Source organism: Equus asinus, chromosome 9 (assembly GCF_041296235.1).
Source record: "Equus asinus isolate D_3611 breed Donkey chromosome 9, EquAss-T2T_v2, whole genome shotgun sequence".
Taxonomy (NCBI): Eukaryota; Metazoa; Chordata; class Mammalia; order Perissodactyla; family Equidae; genus Equus; species Equus asinus.
In genome coordinates this window covers 7,223,537-7,245,286 of record NC_091798.1, presented here as the reverse complement: position 1 = coordinate 7,245,286, position 21,750 = coordinate 7,223,537, and the positions used below count along the sequence as shown (strand labels likewise).

Genomic DNA, 21,750 nt, shown 5'->3' with positions numbered 1-21,750 from the left:
GGGCTTCAGCCCTCTGCCCCCTCAGCCCATTTTGTTTGGCTGGGTTGACCCAACCCCCTGGCTGCTGGAGTGGGCTCATGACCCAGGCCTGGCCAGTCAGAGTTTGGCTCAGGGATGATCCTCTGACCCAAGCCAGAATCCCAATCCTGGTCATTTTCTACTGTCTCCTGGGGATTTGCAGAAAGGACATGCAGGGAGAGAAGCTACAGGCGATGGAAGCCAACACAGGAGGGCAGGACTGAGAGATGGGAGGACATTCCTGACAAAAATTATCTCAACACCTAAATTCACCTGTGCCTGAAGTCAACCACTCCCAGACTTTCTCGTTAGGCAAAGCAATACAATCTTTCGATGTGTGTATGCTTGTTACTCTGTGTGGAGTTTCTAAGACCTGCAACCACAAAAGTCCTGCTTCATTGAAGATCTTGGCTGAAACACCTCAGAGGAGCCTTCCCTGGTCACTTTACGCTCTGGTCTAAATGTTTATGTCCCCCCCCCCCCCGTCAAATGCATATGTTGAAATCCTAACCCTGAAGGTGATGGCATTAGGAGGCAGGGCCTTTGGGAGGAGATTAGGTCGTGAGGATGAACCCCTCATGAATGGGATTAGTGCTTCTACAAAAGAGACCCCAGAGAGCTCCCTCACCCCTCCACCATATGAGGACACAGAGACGGCTGTCTGTGAAACAAGAAATGGGCTCTCACCAGACGCCAAATCTGCCAGCACCTTGATCTTGGACTTCCAGCCTCCAGAACGGTGAGAAAGAAGTTTCTGTTGTTTAGAAGCCCCCAGCCTCTGGTATTTTTGCTATAGCAGCCTGAACAGACAAAGACTCCCTTTATGAAATGCTCCCCAACTTTGTTCCCCACCATTCTATCCGGTTGTCTTCCCTCTCAGCACTCGGCCCACTCTGTAATGATCTTGTTTACTTATTTATACTGGTTTGCTGACAATACAATGTACCTTCCCTGATGGCAGGGACCTTGTCCATCTTAGTGACCACTGTGTCCCCTTGGCCTAGTAGGTTGACAAATGATGCTGCAGGCTTAGATAGCCCCACCAAAGGACGCAGAGACAGCAGAGCAGTGGGGGTCCTGGGCAGTGGACTGCGTAGCCCCAGGGTCACAGTCTGTGGCCAGAGATGCGGGTAGGGAGACCAGCCCATGTTCCTTCCCTGACCAGCTGCAGGACCTCTTTCACACTTCTTGGGTCTGGGGCTTCTCCCTTGTGACACCCTTCCATGTGCCCCAGAAGAGAAAGGTGAGGACACCAGGTGAGAGATGGGGTATCTTCCCAAAGTTGGAAGATCCTGCAGGCCAAGCCCCCCCTTCTGCAGACCCTCAGCAATGATGCCTATTACTCTGAGGGACCAATGAGATTGCCCCATGAGAAAGGGGGTCTGGGGCCAGCTGGAAGGGCCTGCATGGAAGTCAGCCCCTCCAGGGGGAGGAATTCACATCTTCTGAAGTCCCCCAGTTAGACACGCTTCATCCTTTATCTCATTTTTGTCCCCACAACAGCCTGGTGGTGATGAAACCAAGGCTGCAGGAGGGGAAGTAACCAGCCCAGGATCCTGCAAGTGTTGCTGGAGCTTCACTAGCACTCAGGCTGTCTGATTCAGGGACATACCAGGGAGGGTGTGGATGCTGTAGAACCTCTAACAGGACGCCAGTGTCCTCTTAGAGGAGGGTACGTTCATATGCCTACTTTGGGGGTAAGTTTGGGAATTTCTGCTAAACATTAAAAACACACAGCCTGTGATCCCAGCAGTGCTACTAGAGAGTTCTCACTCCCGGGCACAAGGAAACCCATCCCTGCAGGGGGTTTGCCTATGACCGAGAACTGGCTAACAGCCAAATGTGCCTGGGAGCAGGGTAACACAGTTGTGGTGGTGTGTCCATGCTCTGCAGTACCACACAGCAGATAAAGAATTGGGTGCAGTGTGTCCTGACATGGAAAAGTTTCCAAGACATGTTGTTATGCGGTAAAAGAAAGCAGAGCATTGCATGTGGCATGATAATTTCATATAAGCCACAACTACGCCAGCGCTTATAAGTGTAAAGAAGAGAAAGAGAATGTTCTAGAAGGATATATGCTAAACTGACAGAGATGGGGAGGGGACCAGGACTGGAGGTGGTGGTCAAAGAAGGCCTATGCCTTAGCTTTAATCATTTCTAAAGGATGTAATTAACAATAATTATAATCACACAAAGAACTCCCAGGGCCACTTCTTTGTCACTGCTCGTCTGTCATCCCTTTCTCCAGAAGTAAAACCTCACTTTCCTTTTGGGGGCTTCAGCCCACTGCCCTCCTTGGCCCATTTTGGCTGGCTCGGTATGTCCCTCTGCCACAATCCCCTCTGTCACCCCCTCCCACAACAAGCCCCCTGAGGCAGTGCTGGGCTGAGGGAAACCCATTCCCTCCTCCCAGTTTCTCACTCCCGGAAGGCCTTGAGGCCCTGGGCCCTCACCATCCCAGCTTGGCCAGGCCCCACCTGCAGGCCCGTGGCGAGGGGCACCAGCCGGTCAACCCATGGGGCCATGTTTCAAATCCACTGCACAGACCAGGACTCTTGGGCGGTCGGGAAAGGTGGCAGAGCTGCTTCCACTCACCCCAGCAGGAGGGGAGCCCCAAGGGCAGTCAGCCTGTCCACCCAGCGCCCAGAGTGAAGGAGGGGAGAGAACACACATTTGCTGACCACTCTGCGGCCTCCAACACCCCCATCTTACAGAAGACACAGGCTGAGAGAGTAGGTGTGGCTTCCTCAAGGACACCTGTGGGACCCGAGCCCATGGTTCCAAGCTTCTAAGAGAGAATCAAACTACCTGACTCTTGTCCCCACACCCCCTTGACAGCCTTGGGACTGGGGAAGGGGATGGCACAGAATGGGCACAGGGCAAGCACAAAGCACACAGTGACTCTCAACTCTGGGCCAGGACGGGGGCAGGTATAGCCACCAGCTGCTCACTTGGAGCCTAGCTGGAAGTGCTGATGCAGCTGTGGGGCGGTGCTCCCTGTGGCAGCCACCCTCCCCTCAAGGGAGAGCACAAGGTGCACCCCACAGGGGGCCTGGCCTGGTGGTCAGGTGACTCTGCCTTCTTGCGGGTAGGAGGCTGGAACTCAGCTTCCACAGGGAAACAAAGTCCTGGATGAAGAGGAACGCACATAGTTGGTTACATTGAATCAGATGCAGCCCAAGCTGGGCACAGGCCTCTACTTCTGCACAGCTGCCAGGGGCTCCATTTGTGTCGTGGTAGTCCTGGGGATTCCAAGAAGAGCTAAGAACATGAACGTGTCTATGTGTCCGGTGACCCCTGCTGGGTCTTGGCGAAGGGCGCTCTGTGACCATCTCAGCTCTGTCTCCAGAGAACTGGAGGTAGACCTTGGGGGTAGAGCAGAGGCAGGAAGCCAAGGAGAAGCGCCACAGCACCAGCAACCCACCTCCTGGCCAGCCCAGGGTGCCGGCTGCCAGACTGGAGTCCTGGCCAGCTAAGATGGGTGGGCAGAGATAACCCCACTAGCCGAGGAGGCCACCATCTTCCTGTCCCCTTGCTGAGGGGCCGAAGGAACTCAGAACCCAGACCCAAAACTGGAGTGTGGAGTGCGGAACTGGAGCTCGGAGCCTAAAGCACGAAGCCTGGAACTGGAACCTGGAGCCCAGATGCAGAACCTGGAACCAAGAGCCTGAAGTCTAGAACCTGGAGTCTGGAATCTGGAATCAGAGATTGGAGCCCAGAATGTAGAGCCCAGTGCCTAGAAGCAGAGCCCCAAGCTTGATATTTTATCCCTGACACTGGAACTTAGCTCTGGGAATCCAAACCCAGAGCTTGCACCTGAGAACTTGGAGTGCAGGTCCTGGAGATGCCTGCTGCAGGCCAGAACCAGAGTGGGGACCCCAGAAGCTGGAGACAGCCTCCAGGTCCAGAACACGGAGCCCATGACCTGAAGTCTAAAGCTAGACCTCAGAGCTTCAGGTCTGGAACCTAGAAGCCAGAGCCTGGGCCTACCATCTGGGAGCCTGCTGTCCAGAGCCTTGCGCTCAGGTGTGGTGCCTGAGGCCAGCCTGAGGCCTGGAGCCACAGGAGGAAGGGAGCCCAGGAGAAGAGGTGATATCTGAGAAAAGCCTGGAGCAGCCTCAGCTCTTTTGGCCACAGACTTTGGTCTCATCAGTCAATGAGTGACCCGTGCCTGAGCCAACAGGATTAATCATTATAGGGCACTTATCCTCCAAACAGGGATGAGGCATCCTCAGGTCAGCTGCCCCTGCCCTGGTCCCGCAGGATCTAATGTAGCCTTGTGCTCCTCATCTGGAAAATGGGGCTCAGAGGGGACAACACATCAGGGCCCAGTCTGCTCTGTGCCAGTCAGCTGAAATTGAAGTCCAGACACTCTGAGAGAGGACAAAGTCAAGAGGGTCGGGGAGGGATCACTTTGTCCCCCAGAGGGAGGTGGTAGGTGGCCCCAACTGTGTCATCCAGCCCACTGGTGAGAACAGCTGCCTTGAGCATAGATACAGAGAAGATGCGTCCATGTGTGTGCACTGCACGTTCACGTCTGTGTCATGTGCATTCATGCTGTCCTGAATGCTGGAATAGAATGCTCACTGCCATATTCACAATGTACAGTGCTGTGCTGACTCATAGTGGGGCTTATAGGTTGCCTGAATAAATAAACATGTTGGTCAGAAGAGGCAGGAGTTCTCAAACTGTGCTGATGGGGAACCCTGTCGTGGGATTACACTGGTCGTCAACCAGTTACCCCCAAAAAACTCAGTTCATGGACAGATGGTCTAGAATGTTAGTTTTTGCCTGCCTTGACTTCCCTCAAACTTTAGGTCCTACAGAAAACTCACACACAGCAAACTGTGTGTATTTAAGGAGCAAATGGATCTAAACAGAGAATTGCAGAAACAGCTGGTTGTGCCAACTTCCACAGCTTGCTCAGTTCCTGGACGCGCACACTTGTTCCTGGGATCGATCTCTGCTCTGTTCGGCCGGCAGTCGTGCCCCTCCTGGGGAAATTGTTTTCGTTGGTGTGACGAAATTCAATATCTGTCAGCCTGTTACATTGACGTTGGCCATGCTGTCTCTGCTCGCACCTCTCCTGCTCCTTCCCAACTCATTCCAAGCTGCTCCCTCCCCCAGCACTGCCCCAGGACGGCTCTCCCAGGTCACTAAATCTGCGCTCTTCTCACATTACCTGACATCTCAGCAGCATTTGACCCAGCTGACCAGGGTGTCTCTCTCAAAACACGGGTGACCCTGGCTTTTGGGCACCTACTTTTCTGCTCTTCCTTCCAATCCCTGCCGAGCCTCTCAGTTTCCTCTGCTGGTCCCTCTTCCGCTGCCCTCCCTCAGACGTGCGTGCTCCTCTGGGCTCAGCCCGGGCCCCATCTCTCCTCACTGTGCATATTCTCCCTGGGGGGGCGCCTTCCCAGGCACCACCTGAGGCCTGCGAGGCAGGCAGGAAGCCAAGTCACTGTGGGCCCCCAGCCTGTGACAAAATGCTGATCTTTATGCCAGCAGAGGCAAGTTTTAAAAGGTGGAGGGGCGACATGGTGAGGACTGCATTTTGCGAAGCTAGCTGGCTGCTTTTTCGGAGCCTGGATCGGAGGGAGCAGGGACGGAAGCATTTGGGTAACGGATTAGAGACGAGGAGGTGGAGGAGAAGGGCGTGTCAAGATGCCTGCTCTGTTTCTGGCTCAGATGGCTGGGTCACATGCTGCTCGCTGAGGTCGGGGACGTGCAGGAGGCGTGTCTGGATGAGGAGCACGGCATGTGCTTCAGACCCACAGATCCAACTGCTCATGCCAGAGGCACCTCAGACACAGTCTGCACAGAGGGATCTTGGAATCCTCTCTCCAAAACTGCTTCACCTCCTGGGCGCCTTTTCTCACTGCGAGACTCCGCCGGCCCCCCAGGCTCCAGGGCCAGAGGTCTGGGGGAGCTGTGGTCAGAGTGCAGGTGAGCAGACAAGGCAGGAGTCACCAATCAAGGGGACACACAGAGTCTGTCACAGATGGGGAGAAGGCAGGCGGTGAGCAGGAGGGACTGAGATGAACAAGGGGCTGGGATGTTGGCAGCTAGAGTGCAGCCACCTTGTCTGCTGCTCCCAGGATCCCAAGAGCAGCTCTGGTCAGCTCCCAAGTTTCGGCACTTTTACTAGGACAGGTAGCCACCCCATCCGTTCCCAAAATAGTTTTGGAAGCCGCAGATGTCCGTGGCATTTTGTAATTATATGTCTCGTGATGCATTTGATGGACAACTGCCTCCCCCACTACACCCCAGGTTCCATGAGAGCAGGGAAAGTAGACTTCAAAACTGTCAAAAGTCCTCACCTTATTAAAAACAGAAGCACCCCCAGTTCCTAAGGAGCACCTTGGCTACGGCTGCTCTTACCCAGGTGTGGCCGGAGCAGGGCAGGGGAGAGGAGAGGAACAGGACCTGCGGTCAGGGTCCCTGGACTCACTGTGGGTGGGGGTGCTCGGACCCAGACAGCCTCAGAGCCCATCCCTAATGTGACTTTAACAGGGCCTTTGAGCCCAAGGACAATTCCAACACAAGAACTCAGTACGACTGCATTTCCCAGGCTCAGTGACACCCCTCCCACCCGTGCATGAACCCCAGCCTTACCCAAATCACTCTGGCAGGTGGGAGTGGCTCCAGGATGCTCAAGGGTTCACACAGAAATCAGGGTTCATGACAAGATTTGATGCATCCATTAGAAACAGCATCTGTCCTAGCTGTAAAGACAGGGACAAGGTTTACGACATGATGGCAGATGAAAAAAATAGCAAGATGTGGTCTTTCATAGACAATAAAATCCTAAGCAAGTGAAAAAGGCACAGGGGAAAAGGACAAAAGGCAGTGTTGTAAACTGTCACGGCGATGTTTCTGAGAAGCGGGATTGTTTTCATTTTCCTTTTTGCTATGAACAGCGACCTTTCTAGGAAACACCAGGTGGCTGACTCCCTGCCTCAGTTCCCCGGAATCTCCCAGAACAAGCCATAAGATTATATGGCTTATTATCCAAACCGGGGCACTTTTCAGAGTGAAGGGGACTCTGGGCCAACAGTCATAAACCAGGATTGGCCAGGTAACCAGGACTTATGGTCACTCCACCCAAAACCAGTCCTAGTTGTACCTCCACCCTCACCCCTCTTATCTCCCCTGTGGCTTCTGTGGCCTAAAATGACACAGCCACGATGTGGGGGAACTAGGATCCAGACCCAGGCTGGCCTTGTTCCCTGCTCTTAGCCACTTCAACAGAGTCCACTGTGAACGCTACACAGTGGACAAGTCCACGTTGTTCTGGGAATTAAACATTGATTAGTTAACCTTTGTCATATTAAAGGAGGAACTGTGCAGAAAGGTCCATCTTTCTTGATGGGAAAGGCTGAGTCTTTTGTCACCCTAAAATATGGAATATGTTGAGTAGGACTACTGCTCAAGGGACTGTGAGCAATTGAAGGGTAACTGGTGAGCCAAGAAGAATCATTGACCTGAAACAAGGCTGCAAATCTAGAGAAAGTGGGGCCATTACCTTGGCCAGGACACTCCAGCCATCCTGGAGACAGTGAAAAGGGAACAAATGTACTTGAGAAACTCTGTCCTAGGCACTGAGATGGATTATTTATCTCACTGAGTTCTACAACTCATTGAAAAAGCCGTGCTAATTGCCATTTTATAGGTGAAGGGACCAGGGCTCAGGGAGGTGAGGTGACTTGCCTCTGAATCCCGGGCTGACTCAGGGATTGCTTGGACCAGGAAAGAAGCTGGTCTTGCCAATCTTGGTTCAACATAGAGTAGGAACTCAATTAATGTGTTTAGGACTGGATGGATAGACACATGACTGGTCGGCTGGCTGGGTGGATAGATGGATGGATGGATGGATGGATGGGGAAATGGACGAAAGGCAGTGTTCCAAACTGTCACAGTGATGGATGGATGGACAGATGGATGGACGGATGGATGAATGGATGGATAGATGGGTGGATAATGCTAGGCAGGCTACTGAGACAGTGGCCCAAGCTAGATCTTGAATGGAACCCACCACTGCTGGATCTGATCAAATCTTAATCCCTTAGAAGGGAAGCTCCCTTCCCATCTCTCTGTGAATCTAGGCCTCAATTCAGGTTCCATAGTCCTGTGAAAGGGAAATAAGATTTCAAAGGCTTCCTAAGACCCCTCTCTGGGTTTCAGGAATTCTGCAACAGACCTCATATCACCATCAGCTTCCTGATCCAGAACTAATTGTCACATACTTCCTCTCTCTCCTGCCAATTCTACTGCCCAAAGCATCCCTGGGATGCATCCTCTCCTCTCCATCCTGTCTGTTCCCACCTTGATTCAGACCTCATCATCTCTCACCTGGACTATCTCATCAGCCTCTTAATTGGTCTCTCTGCTTTCAGACTCGCTCCCTGTGACACATCCCAACCACCCCCCACCACAGGGGCTATTCTAAAATGCAGACCAGGCCCTTCCTGGTCTGGCCAGGGGCTCCACATTCTCTTAGACTCACATCCGAGAACTGTGGTCGGGCATCGGAGACCCTCCATGATCCAACACTATGCACTCTCTCCAGTTTTGTCTCCTAGTGCTTCTTCCATCACACATTCCCTCTCTTCCAATGCCCCCCAAGAGACACAGAAAGACCCACAGACACTCCAATGCATGGCAAGGCCACAAGACATTTGGGCCACTCTCTGGGGAGTCCTGTCAGGCCAAGAATGAGAGGAAGGGGCTGGAGCCATGGAATTTCTTTGGGGACCCTGGAAACAAGGTGCCTGAGTGGCATCAGGTCTCTGCCTAGGGGCAGAGGATGTGTCTGTGTCCTCACTGGGTCTGGGCTGTGGTTCAGGCTGAGTGTCTCTGTGGGGGTGAGGAGAGCCTGACCACAGATTCCCTCTGCAGGGCTGACGATTAGCAATTAACTGGGAGGAATCTCAGTGGTGAGGTTAATCGAGGAACAGAGGGAGGGCAGCTAGGGTTCTAGGGACTTTGCCCTCGACCCGAGGGTATAAAGAGGAGGGTCCCAGCTCCTCCTCAGGCCCCTGGGACTTCCCTGAGCAGCTGAGCAGGAGCTGAAACACAGAACCCCAAGGTGAGCCTAGGGCCCCCTCGTTCCAGTCCCATCCCCAACTCTTAGTAAGAAAAAGCCCATCACCCCAACCCCCTCACTTCTGTCCCAGCAGTGCCCCCTGTAACATCTCAGCCCCAGCCCAGCCTGGCTCACTCCTCCAAAGTAAAAAGGACTCATGTTCTTCCAGGGCTTGGAATTCAGCTCTGCACAGCCCTCATCCCAACAGCCAAGGACCCTTGGAACGATGCTGGGCTAGGGGTAGGGTGCTGAAGCAGACTGGGGCACTCCCATCCCAACAGCCAAGAACTCCTGGGGCAGTTCAGGGGGGCCTAAAGCAATCCGGGGTCTTCCCAGACCTGGGGACAGGGTGGGAGGCCCTCCTTACCTAAACCAGTCCCAGTGTGAGCCCCATTCATGGAAGAAAGGCTGTCAGTATTTCTTTATTGCTGGGAGTGGGGGGTGGACGGGGAAATAAGTTCATTTGTGGGGGGAACCCAGGAACTTAGGATCCAGGCCAGTGGACTCTCCTCTGAGTGTGTGCCCAGCTGGTTCCACAAGAGAACAGGTGTCCAGGGCTCTTCACTGCTCTCAGGGTGGACGAAACGCCTGCCCAGCACAGCCCCAGCCACACCACAGCCTCTGCTACCACCACGTTTCCTGGCCGCTCCCCTCTCCATCTGCATGACCATTTCTTCCCTCCCTCAAGAGCCCACCTCTGCCATGGGGCACTTTGGTGGCACCGTATCTGTCATTAGAACACTTGTCCCCCTTGCCATTTTCCATCTATTTGAGGGATTATTTCATTTGACATCTGTCCCCTCACTAGACTCTGAACCTCCCAGGAGCAGGAGCTGCATCTGGATTTAGTCATCACTGTATGCCAACATCTAGCTCTGCACCTGGGATAGAGCAGATGCTCAATAAATACTTGCTGAATGAATGAATGATGAGCACCTGAGTGTGAATCTCTCAGTGGGGGTGGAGGTGTGCTTTGCTGGGCGTGTGTTTGGGATTACACACCATGGGTGTTTATGTATGTGATGTGTGGAAGTGGGGTGGGTGAGTGTGCGTTTCCAGGACACAGCAGTTGTCATTCAGTGTTGCTGCGGCCCCCTGACGTGCAGGCCCCACAGTGTGTGCCCAGGATGATGTCCTACGGAGAGAGGCTGGGGAGCCCGGCGGTCTCCCCACTCCCAGTCCGTGGGGGGCACGTGATGCATGGGCCAGCCTTTGCCTACGTGCCCAGCCCACAGGGTGAGTGCTGCTCCCACCCCGGACCCTGCTTGCCCACGGTTGCCCACATCCTGGGGAAGGCCTCTGCCCTTCCACCCTCCCTGGGCCCTGGGGCCTCTGGGAACTCCTGACCAGCCTCCCTCCCCAGTCCTGCACAGGATCCCAGGGACCTCCACCTATGCCTTCCCCAGCCTGGGCCCCGTGGCCCTTGCCGAGCACAGCTGCCCCTACGGAGAGGTTCTGGAGCACCATGAACCACTGCCTGCCAAGCTGGCCCTGGAGGAGGAGCAGCAGCCAGGTGGGCCTGGGATTGGGGGCAGGGGCATGGGCATCACTGGCCCAGCCTCTGGCCACTGTGCTCAAGACTGGCCCATCTCTAGAGCCCGGGTTGGCCCAGAAGCTGCGTCGGGTTGGCATGGCGCTCCTCAAGGTGCTGCTGATGCTCACTTTCCTCTACCTCTTCGTCTGTTCCCTGGATGTGCTCAGCTCAGCCTTCCAGCTGGCTGGAGGTAGGACCTGGGTTGGGGGGTCGGGGAAGGATTTCTGAAGGGCCTCAGAGAACGCTGGTTCATGCTCCCCAGGGAAGGTGGCTGGGGACATCTTCAAGGACAATGCCATCCTGTCCAACCCAGTGGCGGGGCTGGTAGTGGGGATCCTGGTGACTGTGCTAGTGCAGAGCTCCAGCACCTCCACGTCCATCATTGTCAGCATGGTCTCCTCTGGCTGTGAGTTGGCCTGCCAGGGCCAGGGAAAGAGCATGGGGCGGCTGGGTGTGTTGGATGGGGGTCTGGGGTGGCGTGTCAGGGCTGGGGCACAGGGGGCAGGAGTGGGGACAAGGGGCTGAGGGCAAAGTATACTCCTCCAAAGTATGGCCAGGAGTCTCAGCTAGGGGGTACCCCAGGAGCCAAGAAGGGTAGTACTCCTCAGTATTGGGGAGCATAGCCCCAGGCAGGCTCACCTCCACATCGCCATGCAGTCACTCATTCCATCAGTCGGGGAAGCAGAACCAGAGAAATAGAGAAACAGGACCTGTGGGAGAGAGAGATATATATGATTTATTGCAAGGAATTGGCTTATGTGATTCTGAGGCTGGCTGGGCAAATACAAAATCTGTGGGGAAGGGCAAGCCGGAGCTCCTGGCAGAAGCCGAAGCTGCAGTGCACAGGCAGGATTTCTTCTTCCTCAGAGAGCCTCCATTTTGCTTACAAGGTCTTTCATCTCACTGGATGATGCCCACCCAGAATATCGAGATTAATCTCCTTTACTTACCATCACCGATTATGACACCTGCAAATTCCTTCACAGCAACACCTAGATGAGTGTGGGATTGAATAACTGGGGACTATAGCCTAACTGCACTGACACATAAAACTGACCACCACACTCACGTACACATGTGCACACACAAGCACAGAAACACATCTGCATACAGGACATGTTCCCTCATATACATGCACCCACACACACCCCCGCATACATGCATCCGTTCACATGCATGCACATAGGTAAACACACAGCATGTGCCCAGCATGTCCCTGTGACACCGAGGCTGGGTGGAGTCAGCAGCATAGCAGGAATACCCGCCGTAGTGGGTCTGGCAGGAGGTGTTGTGGGGGCAGGAGCTGGATAGCCCTCACCCAGTTAGTTAAGGGGTCCCCTCTTCTACCAGTGCTAGAGGTGAGCTCTGCCATCCCCATCATCATGGGCTCCAACATTGGCACCTCCGTCACCAACACCATCGTGGCCCTGATGCAGGCAGGGGACAGGACTGACTTCCGGCGGTAAGCGGGTAGAGTGGTGAGGGGGCTGTGCTTGTCGGGGGAGGGTGCTCCCAGATGCCAGGAGCCCCAGTGCAAGCTCCTCCTGGCTCCGCTGGCTCCGGCATGCCTTGCAACGTGGCCTCCCTGCTCAGGGCCTTCGCAGGGGCCACGGTGCATGACTGCTTTAACTGGCTGTCAGTTCTGGTCCTGCTGCCGCTGGAGGCTGCCACTGGGTACTTGCACCACGTCACACGACTCGTGGTGGCCTCCTTCAACATCCACAGCGGCCGGGATGCCCCCGACCTGCTCAAAATCATCACGGAGCCCTTCACTAAACTCATCATCCAGGTGGGGGCAGGGCTGGCATGGGGTGGGGGCTGGAGGATAGTAAGGCCCCACCCTCACTCCTCCCACCCACATCTTGCTCACAGCTGGACAAGTCTGTGATTACCAGCATCGCCACCGGGGACGAGTCCCTGAGGAACCGCAGTCTCATCCGGATCTGGTGCCACCCAGACCGCTCAGAGGTAAGTTCCAGGTCTGGCACCAGGTGAGACGACTTTGTCTTTAGAGAGCTGACTGTTAGTTGTTAGTGTCATTTCTGTTCAAAATGCTCCATATGGACCCTAGAGATCATTTAGCCTAGAGAGTGCAAGTATGTGGCACTTTTACTGTGACACTGTGTCGACGGCAGACACTGCCAAGTCCTCCCACAACTTTAGGCAGCCATTACCCATCAATTAGAGTTGGCATGTGACCGATCTAGCCCAGCGGTTCTCAAAGTGTGGACCAGAAGCACCCATACCATCCGGGAGCCTGTTAGGGATGCGAAGTATTGGGCCCTTCCCTGGACCTACTAAATCAGAAAAAATCTCTGGGGATGGGGCCCAGCAGCCTGCCTTTCAGCAAACCCTCCAGGTCTGTCCGACACTCAAGTTTGAGAGTCACTGGTCTGGCTCAACCGTCTGGTTTCACAGGTAGAGAAACAGGCTCTGAGAGGCTAACAAACTTGCCAGAGCTTGTCTCGCCATTTCAGGGCCCCGAGCACAGGCCTCGAAGTCTAGGGCTCTCTCTTCCCCACTAGGGTAGTGTGGGGAAGGTGACTCAGCTCTGCCATGTTTTGGGGCCCAGGTAATGTGGGGAGGGGTGGAGAGAGAGTTATCGGATGCCTACGAACGTACGACGAACAGGAAACCGGCCCAGGAGCAGGACCAGCGGGCCCTGTGGAGACCTCCCTGGAGGCACAGCAGCCACTGTGCTGACATCAGGGCTCCTCGCCCAGAGACTGCCACAGGCATGTGTCCTCTTGTCCTTCTGCACTGTTTCTGCTGCTTCCTGGCTTCTACTGCCCGGAATGAAGATCTGTTTGGACCAGTTGGACACTTGTGGACCAGCCATTACACTAGGCTAATAAGGAAGCAGGCAACTGACACATTTTCTCACTCAGCCATAGAAAGGAAAATGCTTCATCAAAGCCATAATCCACAGTATCTGCTTCCCTTAATTATTACATACAAGAAAAAACTCCATTTAGAACAAGATGTAAGGAGACCCAGAGCCCACACCTTTCCCCCTCATCATCTCCACTTGCTACTTGATGTTACTGGACCTTTATCCCGGCGTGAACAGAGAAGATCAATTCAACCCGCTCTGCAAGGTTCCTTTGCATCTGAGTGGCGCACAGCTCTGGCTCAGCCCTTGTGAGTGTTCAAGGCAGTTTGACATCAAAAAGCCCATAAAGGTGGCTGCTATGCTGGCTTTGTGACCTCTCTAACATATCGTCACCTTCTCAGGAGCTCTCTGGGCACTCTCTGAGCTCTCTGAACAGTCAAAATCCTCTCTACTTCATAGCAAGACCTGGAAGAGAGAGAAATCACACACTGTGATCTGCAGGAAAAACAAGACCTGGCATGGAGCTCCTCGGCCACGGCGGCGTTCCTCGGCTCCTCTGAACCCCGCTGCCACCTGCAGCTGCCTCAAGTCTCCCCTTGCCACATGCCCTCTGCGGAGGGGATCCTCCCACGCCGCCGCCCAGTGGGTGAGGCAGACAGGAGTATCCCGCTTTCTGCAAGAGGAACCTGAGGCTCAGCAACATGCAGTAACCGCCCAAGTTCCCGGCTGGGGCTGTCCTCACGGCTCCAGCCGCCCCTCACCTGAGCACTGCTTGCTCGTCCCATCTTCCCCAGAGACCCTGCCTTTAAGAGTAGTGTCTGGCAGATTTCCTTGGCCTGGAGAGTAGCTGGGGGGTGGGATCCGAGCTCCCTGGCCTCCCCTCTCTCTGGATGGGCCCCACGGGGACGTGCTCATCAAAGACTTGAGTTTTTGCTTTAGTCCCTGAGTTTCTGTGTGCTCCCTTCCAACCTTTCACCAAGCTGGCCCCGACCTCACCCAAACCAGTCTCCAGGGAACCAGGTCACCAAGGAAAGACTGGGAGGCTGAGGTTTTCCTCAGCAAAAGAAAAACCAGAGGCAGTTTTAGTGTCCCAACACTTCTCGATGCTCTGATCATGTGCTGGGAATTCCCTGCTTGTGTGGTCACACTGTGGATTGTCACCCATGCCTGCCTGGTTGGAACGAGCATCTTTTGAGGACTTGCAGCCTGGGAAGCAGGGATTATCACATCCCCATTTTACAGATGAGGAAACTGAGGCTCAGAGAGACTTGCCCAAGTCCATGAGATTGAAGTAGGCTGAAAATCATGGTGGAATCTGGAGCCTGGGCTCCTGAATCTCCATCTTGATGCCCCTTTCAGACACCAGTCTGGGGTCCCACCATACGTGTCCATCTCCTGCTCTGCCCATTAGGCCTGAAGGCTGACTACAGTCACCTGGAGACGGCTTGGGGGTGGTAGGTGCTGCTCTGGGGCGTTCTCCTCCAAGCCACCAGATGGCGCTGCGGGCACAGCGATTTCCTGCTGCTTCCAGAAAAACAAAGACCGCTGTGCTCCCCTTCTGAGGGGAGACTACTGCTGCCCACATGCCTTGTGTCTCTCCCCAGGGAAGGATTCCTGAAACCCGACATTCCTCTGTGAGCTTAATCATCTCCTTCAGTTCCCAGTGCGTCCTTAATTTGGGGTGGCTCTGCAGGCACTCAAATCCCAACTCTTTTCTAAGATTCCTTACAACTAGCCCCTGGGGAGAAGTGGGCCCCATTATGGATCTCACACTGCAGAGGAGGAAATTGAGGCCCAGAGAGGTTATGTTTGGCCCAGTGTCACACAGCTGAGTGGCTCAGCAAGGATTTGAGCCCAAGGCTGTCTGAGGCTCATTCATTCTGTTCTTCCCACAGAGTTCAGCAGCCCCACCACGTCCCGCTCCGCCCCCATCTTGCCCCCAGGCCCAGGAGCTATGGGCACATCCTGGGGGTATACCCCAGACCCTGGGTCCCTCAACTCTTTGTCTAGGCTGGAGCTTCCACCTTCCCCCTCTGCTGGCAAGGAAGCCCAGTGCCTGCGCCCTGCCCTCGGCGTCCCCCACCCAGCCTGGCTGGACAGTGACACCCTCTCTCCCCCTGCTGCCTCCACACTCCTCTCTTGCATTTACAGTCTCTGGACTCCCCCTGTGGGCTCAGCCAGGGCCACACAACCCCAGGCAGGAAGGTCGTTTCCAAAACCCCAGAGGTCTTAGTCCTCAGCCTGGCCCTGCCCTGACACTTCCAGCCCTGAGTGGGACCCCAGCAAAGCTCCTACCCTCCTCCAGCCTCTCCAGGTCTCGCAGACCCCTCCCCCAAGAGACCCTGGCCCAGCCCAGAGTAGGTCAGTGGGGCTCAGGCTGGTCAGGCATCCACTCATCTCAGGGGGCCATCTGTCTCCCAGAGTTCCAGGCTGGGGACCCTAGGAAGGTCCAGCACACTCCTCCCCAGCAGGCCCACGGTTCTCAGGCATGCCTGCAGGAGCCGTTGATCCTGACCTGGGAAGTCAATCACACACACAGTGTGATCCCAGGTGGGCCCAGGGAGGGGGGGGGGGTCTAATCCTTATTAGGAGGCACAGTTTCCTGAAGGCTTGTCGGGAGCTAAGCCACGCGGTGAGCACTTCACACACACTTTCTCCTGTGAGCTTTACAACAGCTTTTTTTATCCTGCTTTAGAGGAAACAGGCTCAGAGTGGTGGCACAATTTCCCCAAAGCAGTTGGTATAAGAAGCAGGATCCGAACTCAGCAAGCACTTGGCTCTGCCTGACCTGCGCAGCACTCACCACTGCTTTCCCAGCCAGCTTTGCCAGTCGAGCCCACCCAAGACCACCTTCTCCTGGTTTCTTGGCCTGTGATTCTGGCCTGGGCTTGAGGGTGTCCCGAGGCCCTGGTGTGGCCAGCTGGGAACACAGACTAGCATGTTGCCCCACTCAAGGGAAAACATGCCACTAAAATAAACCTGGATTTACAGCCAGGCGCCAGGAATAATTCTTATCTCCATCACCTATTTTTAAGTGACATGTAGTTTAGAATAAAACCTAAAGGAGCTGTAAACATCGAAGTGCCAGTACCCTTCCTAAGGTCAGAGGGGTGTGGGACGTGGAGCGCCGGGGGTACAGAGTGCCATATCAGCTCCCAGAAGAGGCAGAATGTGGGGAACAGGGAGAAGCTGTGGCTCTTATATTTTGCCTGGGGCCCTGGGAGTAACTGCCCTTTTCTGGGGCTCAGTCCCCCTTTTGTGAGACGGCTTCTCTCCAACCAAGCCCAGTTCACTTCCCCTCTCACTGCTGGATGTTTGCTGGGATCCTGCGGGAAAGGTAAGGAGCCCCAGGTTGCATTTAAAAAAATAACTCCTTAACCTAAGAAAACTACAAATTAGTGGTCCCCAGGCCAGATTGGCCTTCACAGAGTTGTAAAGAATGTCTTAAAGTGGTTGCCAACATTTACAGATTGGGAGAGTTTATCTAAAACTTCAGAGTTGTGATTTCTCTTATAGAATTGGGCCACTTGCCCATGCTGGGCTGTGTCCCTGGATGGTGACAGCGGCCTGAAGCTGAGTAGTGCTGCCCCCTTAGGCCCAGTACGCACTCCCCACCACTTCTACACTCGGCCTGAGCCCCTAACTTAGGCTGCCTGCCTGACCCCAGGCCCTCTGAACTGGGGGGCCTCCCCAGGAGACCCTCTCACTTTGCTGACATGAGGTGGGGGAGGGAAGAGATGTGGGGTGTGGACCCTCTGCCCACTGGTGGTGCCCTGCCCCTGCCCCCCTCTGGACAAGGAACTGAGCAAGAGGAAAATGGAGTGTGGGCTAGGTGCCTCAGGGAAGAGGATGGGGCAAGGATGCTGGGGAAGATGAGGGCGCCGAGACAGACTGGTAAGAAAATATGGGGGAGAGAGAGTTTTCAGGAGAGGGCCGAGGTCAGCAGTATCCAACGCCAAGGAGAGTTGGAAGAAAACAAGGACAAGAAGCCACCGGATCAAGAGGCCCTTAGGCCCCTGTGGGAGCCAGATGAGTGGGCTGAGGGGGCAGAATATTCAGGGCCGACCACGGGCAGATTCTCGTGTGGCAGGGGTTTTCATCCCTGTTTCTTCCTCAGAAGAAATGGGCTCATAGAAGGCAAGTGAACTGTCCAAGGGCACGGAGTGAGGAAGTCCACTTCCATCCCGCCAGCCCACATCTCTCCCTAACCCCCATCTCACCCCCAGCCCCAGGCTACATTTTCCTAAATTCTCTAAAGCACTCTCCTCTTAATCTAGGCTCCCACCACTATTCCCAGGGCAGAGGTCAACACCAGCCCGACCCTCAGAAATGCCACCATGGAGAAATGTGAGTGCCTGCAGCGTGGGGATGTCCGGCATGGCAGGGGCAGAGCCCGGCAGAGGCAAGGCCATTCCCTACCTGGCCACTTCTGCTTCCAGCCCCAGGAAGGACAGTTGCCAACCAGCTCAGCTCCTGGGCTTGGTTCAGGTCTGCTGTTGAGGCTGAAGGAGCCTGAGGTGGGACCTTAGGCTCCAAGCTCAAGGAGGTGGCAAAGGTCGGGGGCTGGGGCCGAGGTAGGGGGTCAGCTGTCAGCAGCTTGACACCCCTCTGCCCCGCAGGCAACCACGTCTTCGTGGACACAGGGCTGCCTGACCTGGCTGTGGGGCTCATCCTGATGGCTGGCTCCCTGGTGCTCCTATGCGCCTGCCTCATCCTCCTCGTCAAGATGCTCAACTCTCTCCTCAAGGGCCAGGTGGCCAAGGTCATTCAGAAGGTTATCAACACCGGTGAGCCCTGAGCAGTGGGTGGGTAGGCACCAAGATGGGCCCTTCCAGATCTCACTAAGTCCTGCTACTGCCTTGCTGTGTGATCTGGGTAAAGCCCTGCCATCTCCGAGCCTCGGTTTCCCCATGTGAACAAAGAAGAGCTTGGACTGGGTGATTTCTGAGGCCCCTAAGGTGCTGACCGCTGGGCATCTGTGGCTCCTTTGGCTGTGGTTCCATTCTAGCAGAGGGCTCTGAAGAGAATCTCAGAGGCCATTGTTTGATTCCATCAACAAACAGTCATTAAGCCCCTACTGTGTGCCAAGCTCAGTGGAATGCCAGAGATACAGAAGTGAGCCACAGAGAGATGGTCCCTGCCCTCAGGGGGCTCACAGCTCAGAGTGGGAGATGGACAATGAAAACCAATGATCAAGAGGGTATAAATTCAGATAGAGAGGAAACTGCCAATGAGAAAGCCAAAATGGCAAATGGGGTATGCAAAAGGCTGCTTTCGATGGGCACTCAGCGGCCTCTGTGCAGAGGTGACATTTGAACAGAGACCTAAATGAGGAGTAGTCAAGATAAGGCTGAAGAGCATCTTGGATGGAAGGGACAGTGCAAAGGCTCCAGGGCAGGACCCAGCTGAGCAGGTCTGTGGCACAGAAAGGTGGCCAGCAGTGTGGCGGGAGCTCAGCTAGCAGGTGGAGAGAGGCAGAGAGCAGTCAGCGAGGTGAGAGGGGCAGAGCAGATCATGGGGCGCATGGGCAGTGCTCAGAGCCTGGACTTCATAATGGGGGCACTTGGGGGGTTGTGGGGGGAGTGACACCATTTGATTTTCATTTTAAGTCTAATTTTGAGTTTTTGGGACACTGCCTGGCATGGGCAGAGGCTGCATGTGACAAATGCTGGAATAAGGGCATCCATGGATCCAAGAGAGCTTGGAGGAGGGAGAAACAAAATCTGCCTGAGGGCTGGGGGCTGGAAGGGCTTCCCGGAGGGCTTCCCAGAGGCAGTGATTCCCACGCTGAGCCCTGAGGGTGAACATTTAGGAGTGAAGAGGATATCCCGGGCAGAGAGAACAGCCTGACCAAAAGCATGATGGAACCAGGCTGAGAAGGTTCTTAATCCAATGTCAGAGAAGGCCAGTAGAAGTCACAGCAGCTGAGCAGGGGACTGACAAGGTCCCACTTGGAAGCTGGCATCCAACACCTCCTCCCCAAGGAAGGTCTTCACTCCGTTCCCAATGCCCTCCCACTGACCCTACCGGGACGGGGTTTCCTCGCAGACTTCCCTGCCCCCTTCACCTGGGCCACTGGCTACTTTGCCATGGTGGTGGGTGCCGGCATGACCTTCGTCGTCCAGAGCAGTTCTGTGTTCACCTCAGCCATCACCCCGCTCATCGGTGAGTGCTCGTGCCTAGGCAGGGTGGGATGGGGCAGGGAGAGGCTGGCAGGGAAAGGGCTGAAGCGGGGAGCTAGGGAGACCATATCCTCCTCCTCTGACCCCCAGGCCTGGGTGTGATCAGCATTGAGCGGGCCTACCCCCTCACGCTGGGCTCCAACATCGGCACCACCACCACGGCCATCCTGGCTGCACTGGCCAGCCCCCGGGAAAAGCTGTCCAGCGCCTTCCAGGTGGGCCAGGAGAACAGCCTCTCCAGAGGCAGGACAGGGGCGTGGCACCTGACCCAGGGTGGGGACAACATGTGACAGATTTCAACTGCTTACTGGGGGGCACCCACCCTGCCAAGCTCCGTGGAAACCATACGGCAAAGCAGACCTGGTGCCTCCCTCAAACCTTAGCATCTAACAGGGAGACATTACTCCGAGAAACACCAATAAGCAATAGTGAGGGGGATTCGCACTCTGAGGAAGGGGTGCTATCAGCCCCCTGGCCCAGTCTGGGGGATCAAGGAGAAGCAAGGGCAGCAGATGGCAAAGGAGTTGCTGTTCTAGGAGCAAAGGAGTAACTGACAAGCCAGAGGCTGGGGCCAGGTCACCGAGACCGGGCTGGACCCCTATTATCTATCCCCCACACCGGGCACAGGAACTGGGGCCCGAGCCCAACTCGGCCCCTCCGCTCTCTCCCCTGCAGATTGCCCTCTGCCACTTCTTCTTCAACATCTCGGGCATCCTGCTGTGGTACCCAGTGCCCTGCACGCGCCTGCCCATCCACATGGCCAAGGCGCTGGGCAAACGCACCGCCAAGTACCGCTGGTTCGCCGTCCTCTACCTCCTCCTGTGCTTCCTGCTGCTGCCCTCACTGGTGTTTGGCATCTCCATGGCAGGCTGGCAGGCCATGGTAGGTGTGGGCGCACCATTTGGGGCCCTGCTGGCCTTCGTGGTGCTTGTCAGCATGCTTCAGAGTCGCAGCCCTGGGCGCCTGCCCAAGTGGTTGCAGACGTGGGACTTCCTGCCCCGCTGGATGCACTCCTTGCAGCCCCTGGACCACCTCATCACCCGCGCCACCTTGTGCTGTGCCAGGCCCGAGCCCCGCTCACCCCAGCTGCCTGCCAGGGTCTTCGTGGAGGAGCTGCCCCCCACCACGCCCTCCCCCTGCCTTGCACTGCCTGCCCGACACAATGCCACCCGCCTGTAGTATGTGGCCCAGACTGCCGCCTGGGTCAGGGAAGGGCCTGCGCCTGGTGCCTGGGCTGGAAGGGCTAAGGTGTGTGTCTGCACTCTGGGCCTCTGCCTGTCCTTGTGCAGGTCCTCAGAGGTCTGGGCTTGTGTGACTGAGAGTTGGTGTGTGTGCACATGTGGGCACGTTTGGGTGAGCCTGTGTCAGCCTGCACCTGTGTAGTGATGCACCTGAGGGGGGTTGTGTGCAGGCTGCAGGGTACCTGGTATGATTTCGAGTCCTTTGCACCTGTGTTTGGAGGCCTGTGCTGGCTGGGCGGGAGGAGGGTGGGGCTGAGTCGGTGACCTGCTGCTGTTTGCTTGAGCACAGATGTGGGTGCCTGAGTCACTGGCTGAATTCTCACCCCTCCCTGCCACCTTCCTTCCTCCATGATACCATCCTCCTCATCCTCACCAGGTTTCCTGCAGCACCATTACAACCCCTCCCCAACACTGCCTGACAACCAAAAGGAATTAAACTCTCATGGTACATTTGCAAGTCTGTCTGCTCTCCATCTAGGGGGGAAGGAGGACCACAGTTTGGGGTTCAGCAGCACTACCTCCTGCAAGCGCACCCCAACCATGTGCCCGGCTCTGCCTTAATGAGGCTAATCCGCAATTCAGATGCCCGGGATCACCCCCAAGGCAAGAGTAAGGAGGGCTTTCTGCACCTCCATCCCCGGACCCCACCAGACTGGCCTCCACTGCTCTCTCTCTGCCTTCAGACTCATCTATCTCCCTCCCTCTCTCTTTCTGGGATAGGATTAGTTCCCCAGAAAAAGGTGATAGGTGGCGGCTTGTCGGGGCCACTGGGGAAGGGACGGGGAGGGTGGAGACAGCCAAGAGAGGCCATGCCCTGGGCCCCAGCACACAGGGGGCAGGGACCAGCCACTCCTTCC

The 21,750-nt window shown here is 55.7% G+C and overlaps 1 protein-coding gene across 21 annotated transcripts; it reads left to right on the top strand.

The window, feature by feature from the left end:
* Nucleotides 1-8,997: 8,997 nt before the first annotated feature.
* SLC34A1 (solute carrier family 34 member 1) lies at nucleotides 8,998-21,349 on the top strand. Of its 21 annotated transcripts, none has more exons than XM_070517017.1 (15): nucleotides 9,042-9,106; nucleotides 9,273-9,343; nucleotides 10,210-10,339; nucleotides 10,467-10,616; nucleotides 10,699-10,827; nucleotides 10,900-11,043; nucleotides 11,988-12,099; nucleotides 12,363-12,426; nucleotides 12,510-12,605; nucleotides 16,754-16,807; nucleotides 17,748-17,817; nucleotides 18,090-18,257; nucleotides 19,519-19,635; nucleotides 19,743-19,867; nucleotides 20,328-21,349. In XM_070517017.1, the coding sequence occupies exons 3-15, from the start codon at nucleotides 10,231-10,233 to the stop codon at nucleotides 20,829-20,831; spliced, it is 1,842 nt and encodes a 613-aa protein (XP_070373118.1). In that variant the 5' UTR covers nucleotides 9,042-9,106; nucleotides 9,273-9,343; nucleotides 10,210-10,230; the 3' UTR covers nucleotides 20,832-21,349. The 21 variants fall into 21 exon arrangements, with proteins under 21 accessions (XP_070373112.1, XP_070373121.1, XP_044633537.1 ...); XM_070517009.1 differs by having other exon boundaries at nucleotides 12,231-12,426; XM_070517012.1 differs by having other exon boundaries at nucleotides 9,051-9,106; nucleotides 10,219-10,339; nucleotides 12,231-12,426.
* The last annotated feature ends 401 nt before the right edge of the window (nucleotides 21,350-21,750 follow it).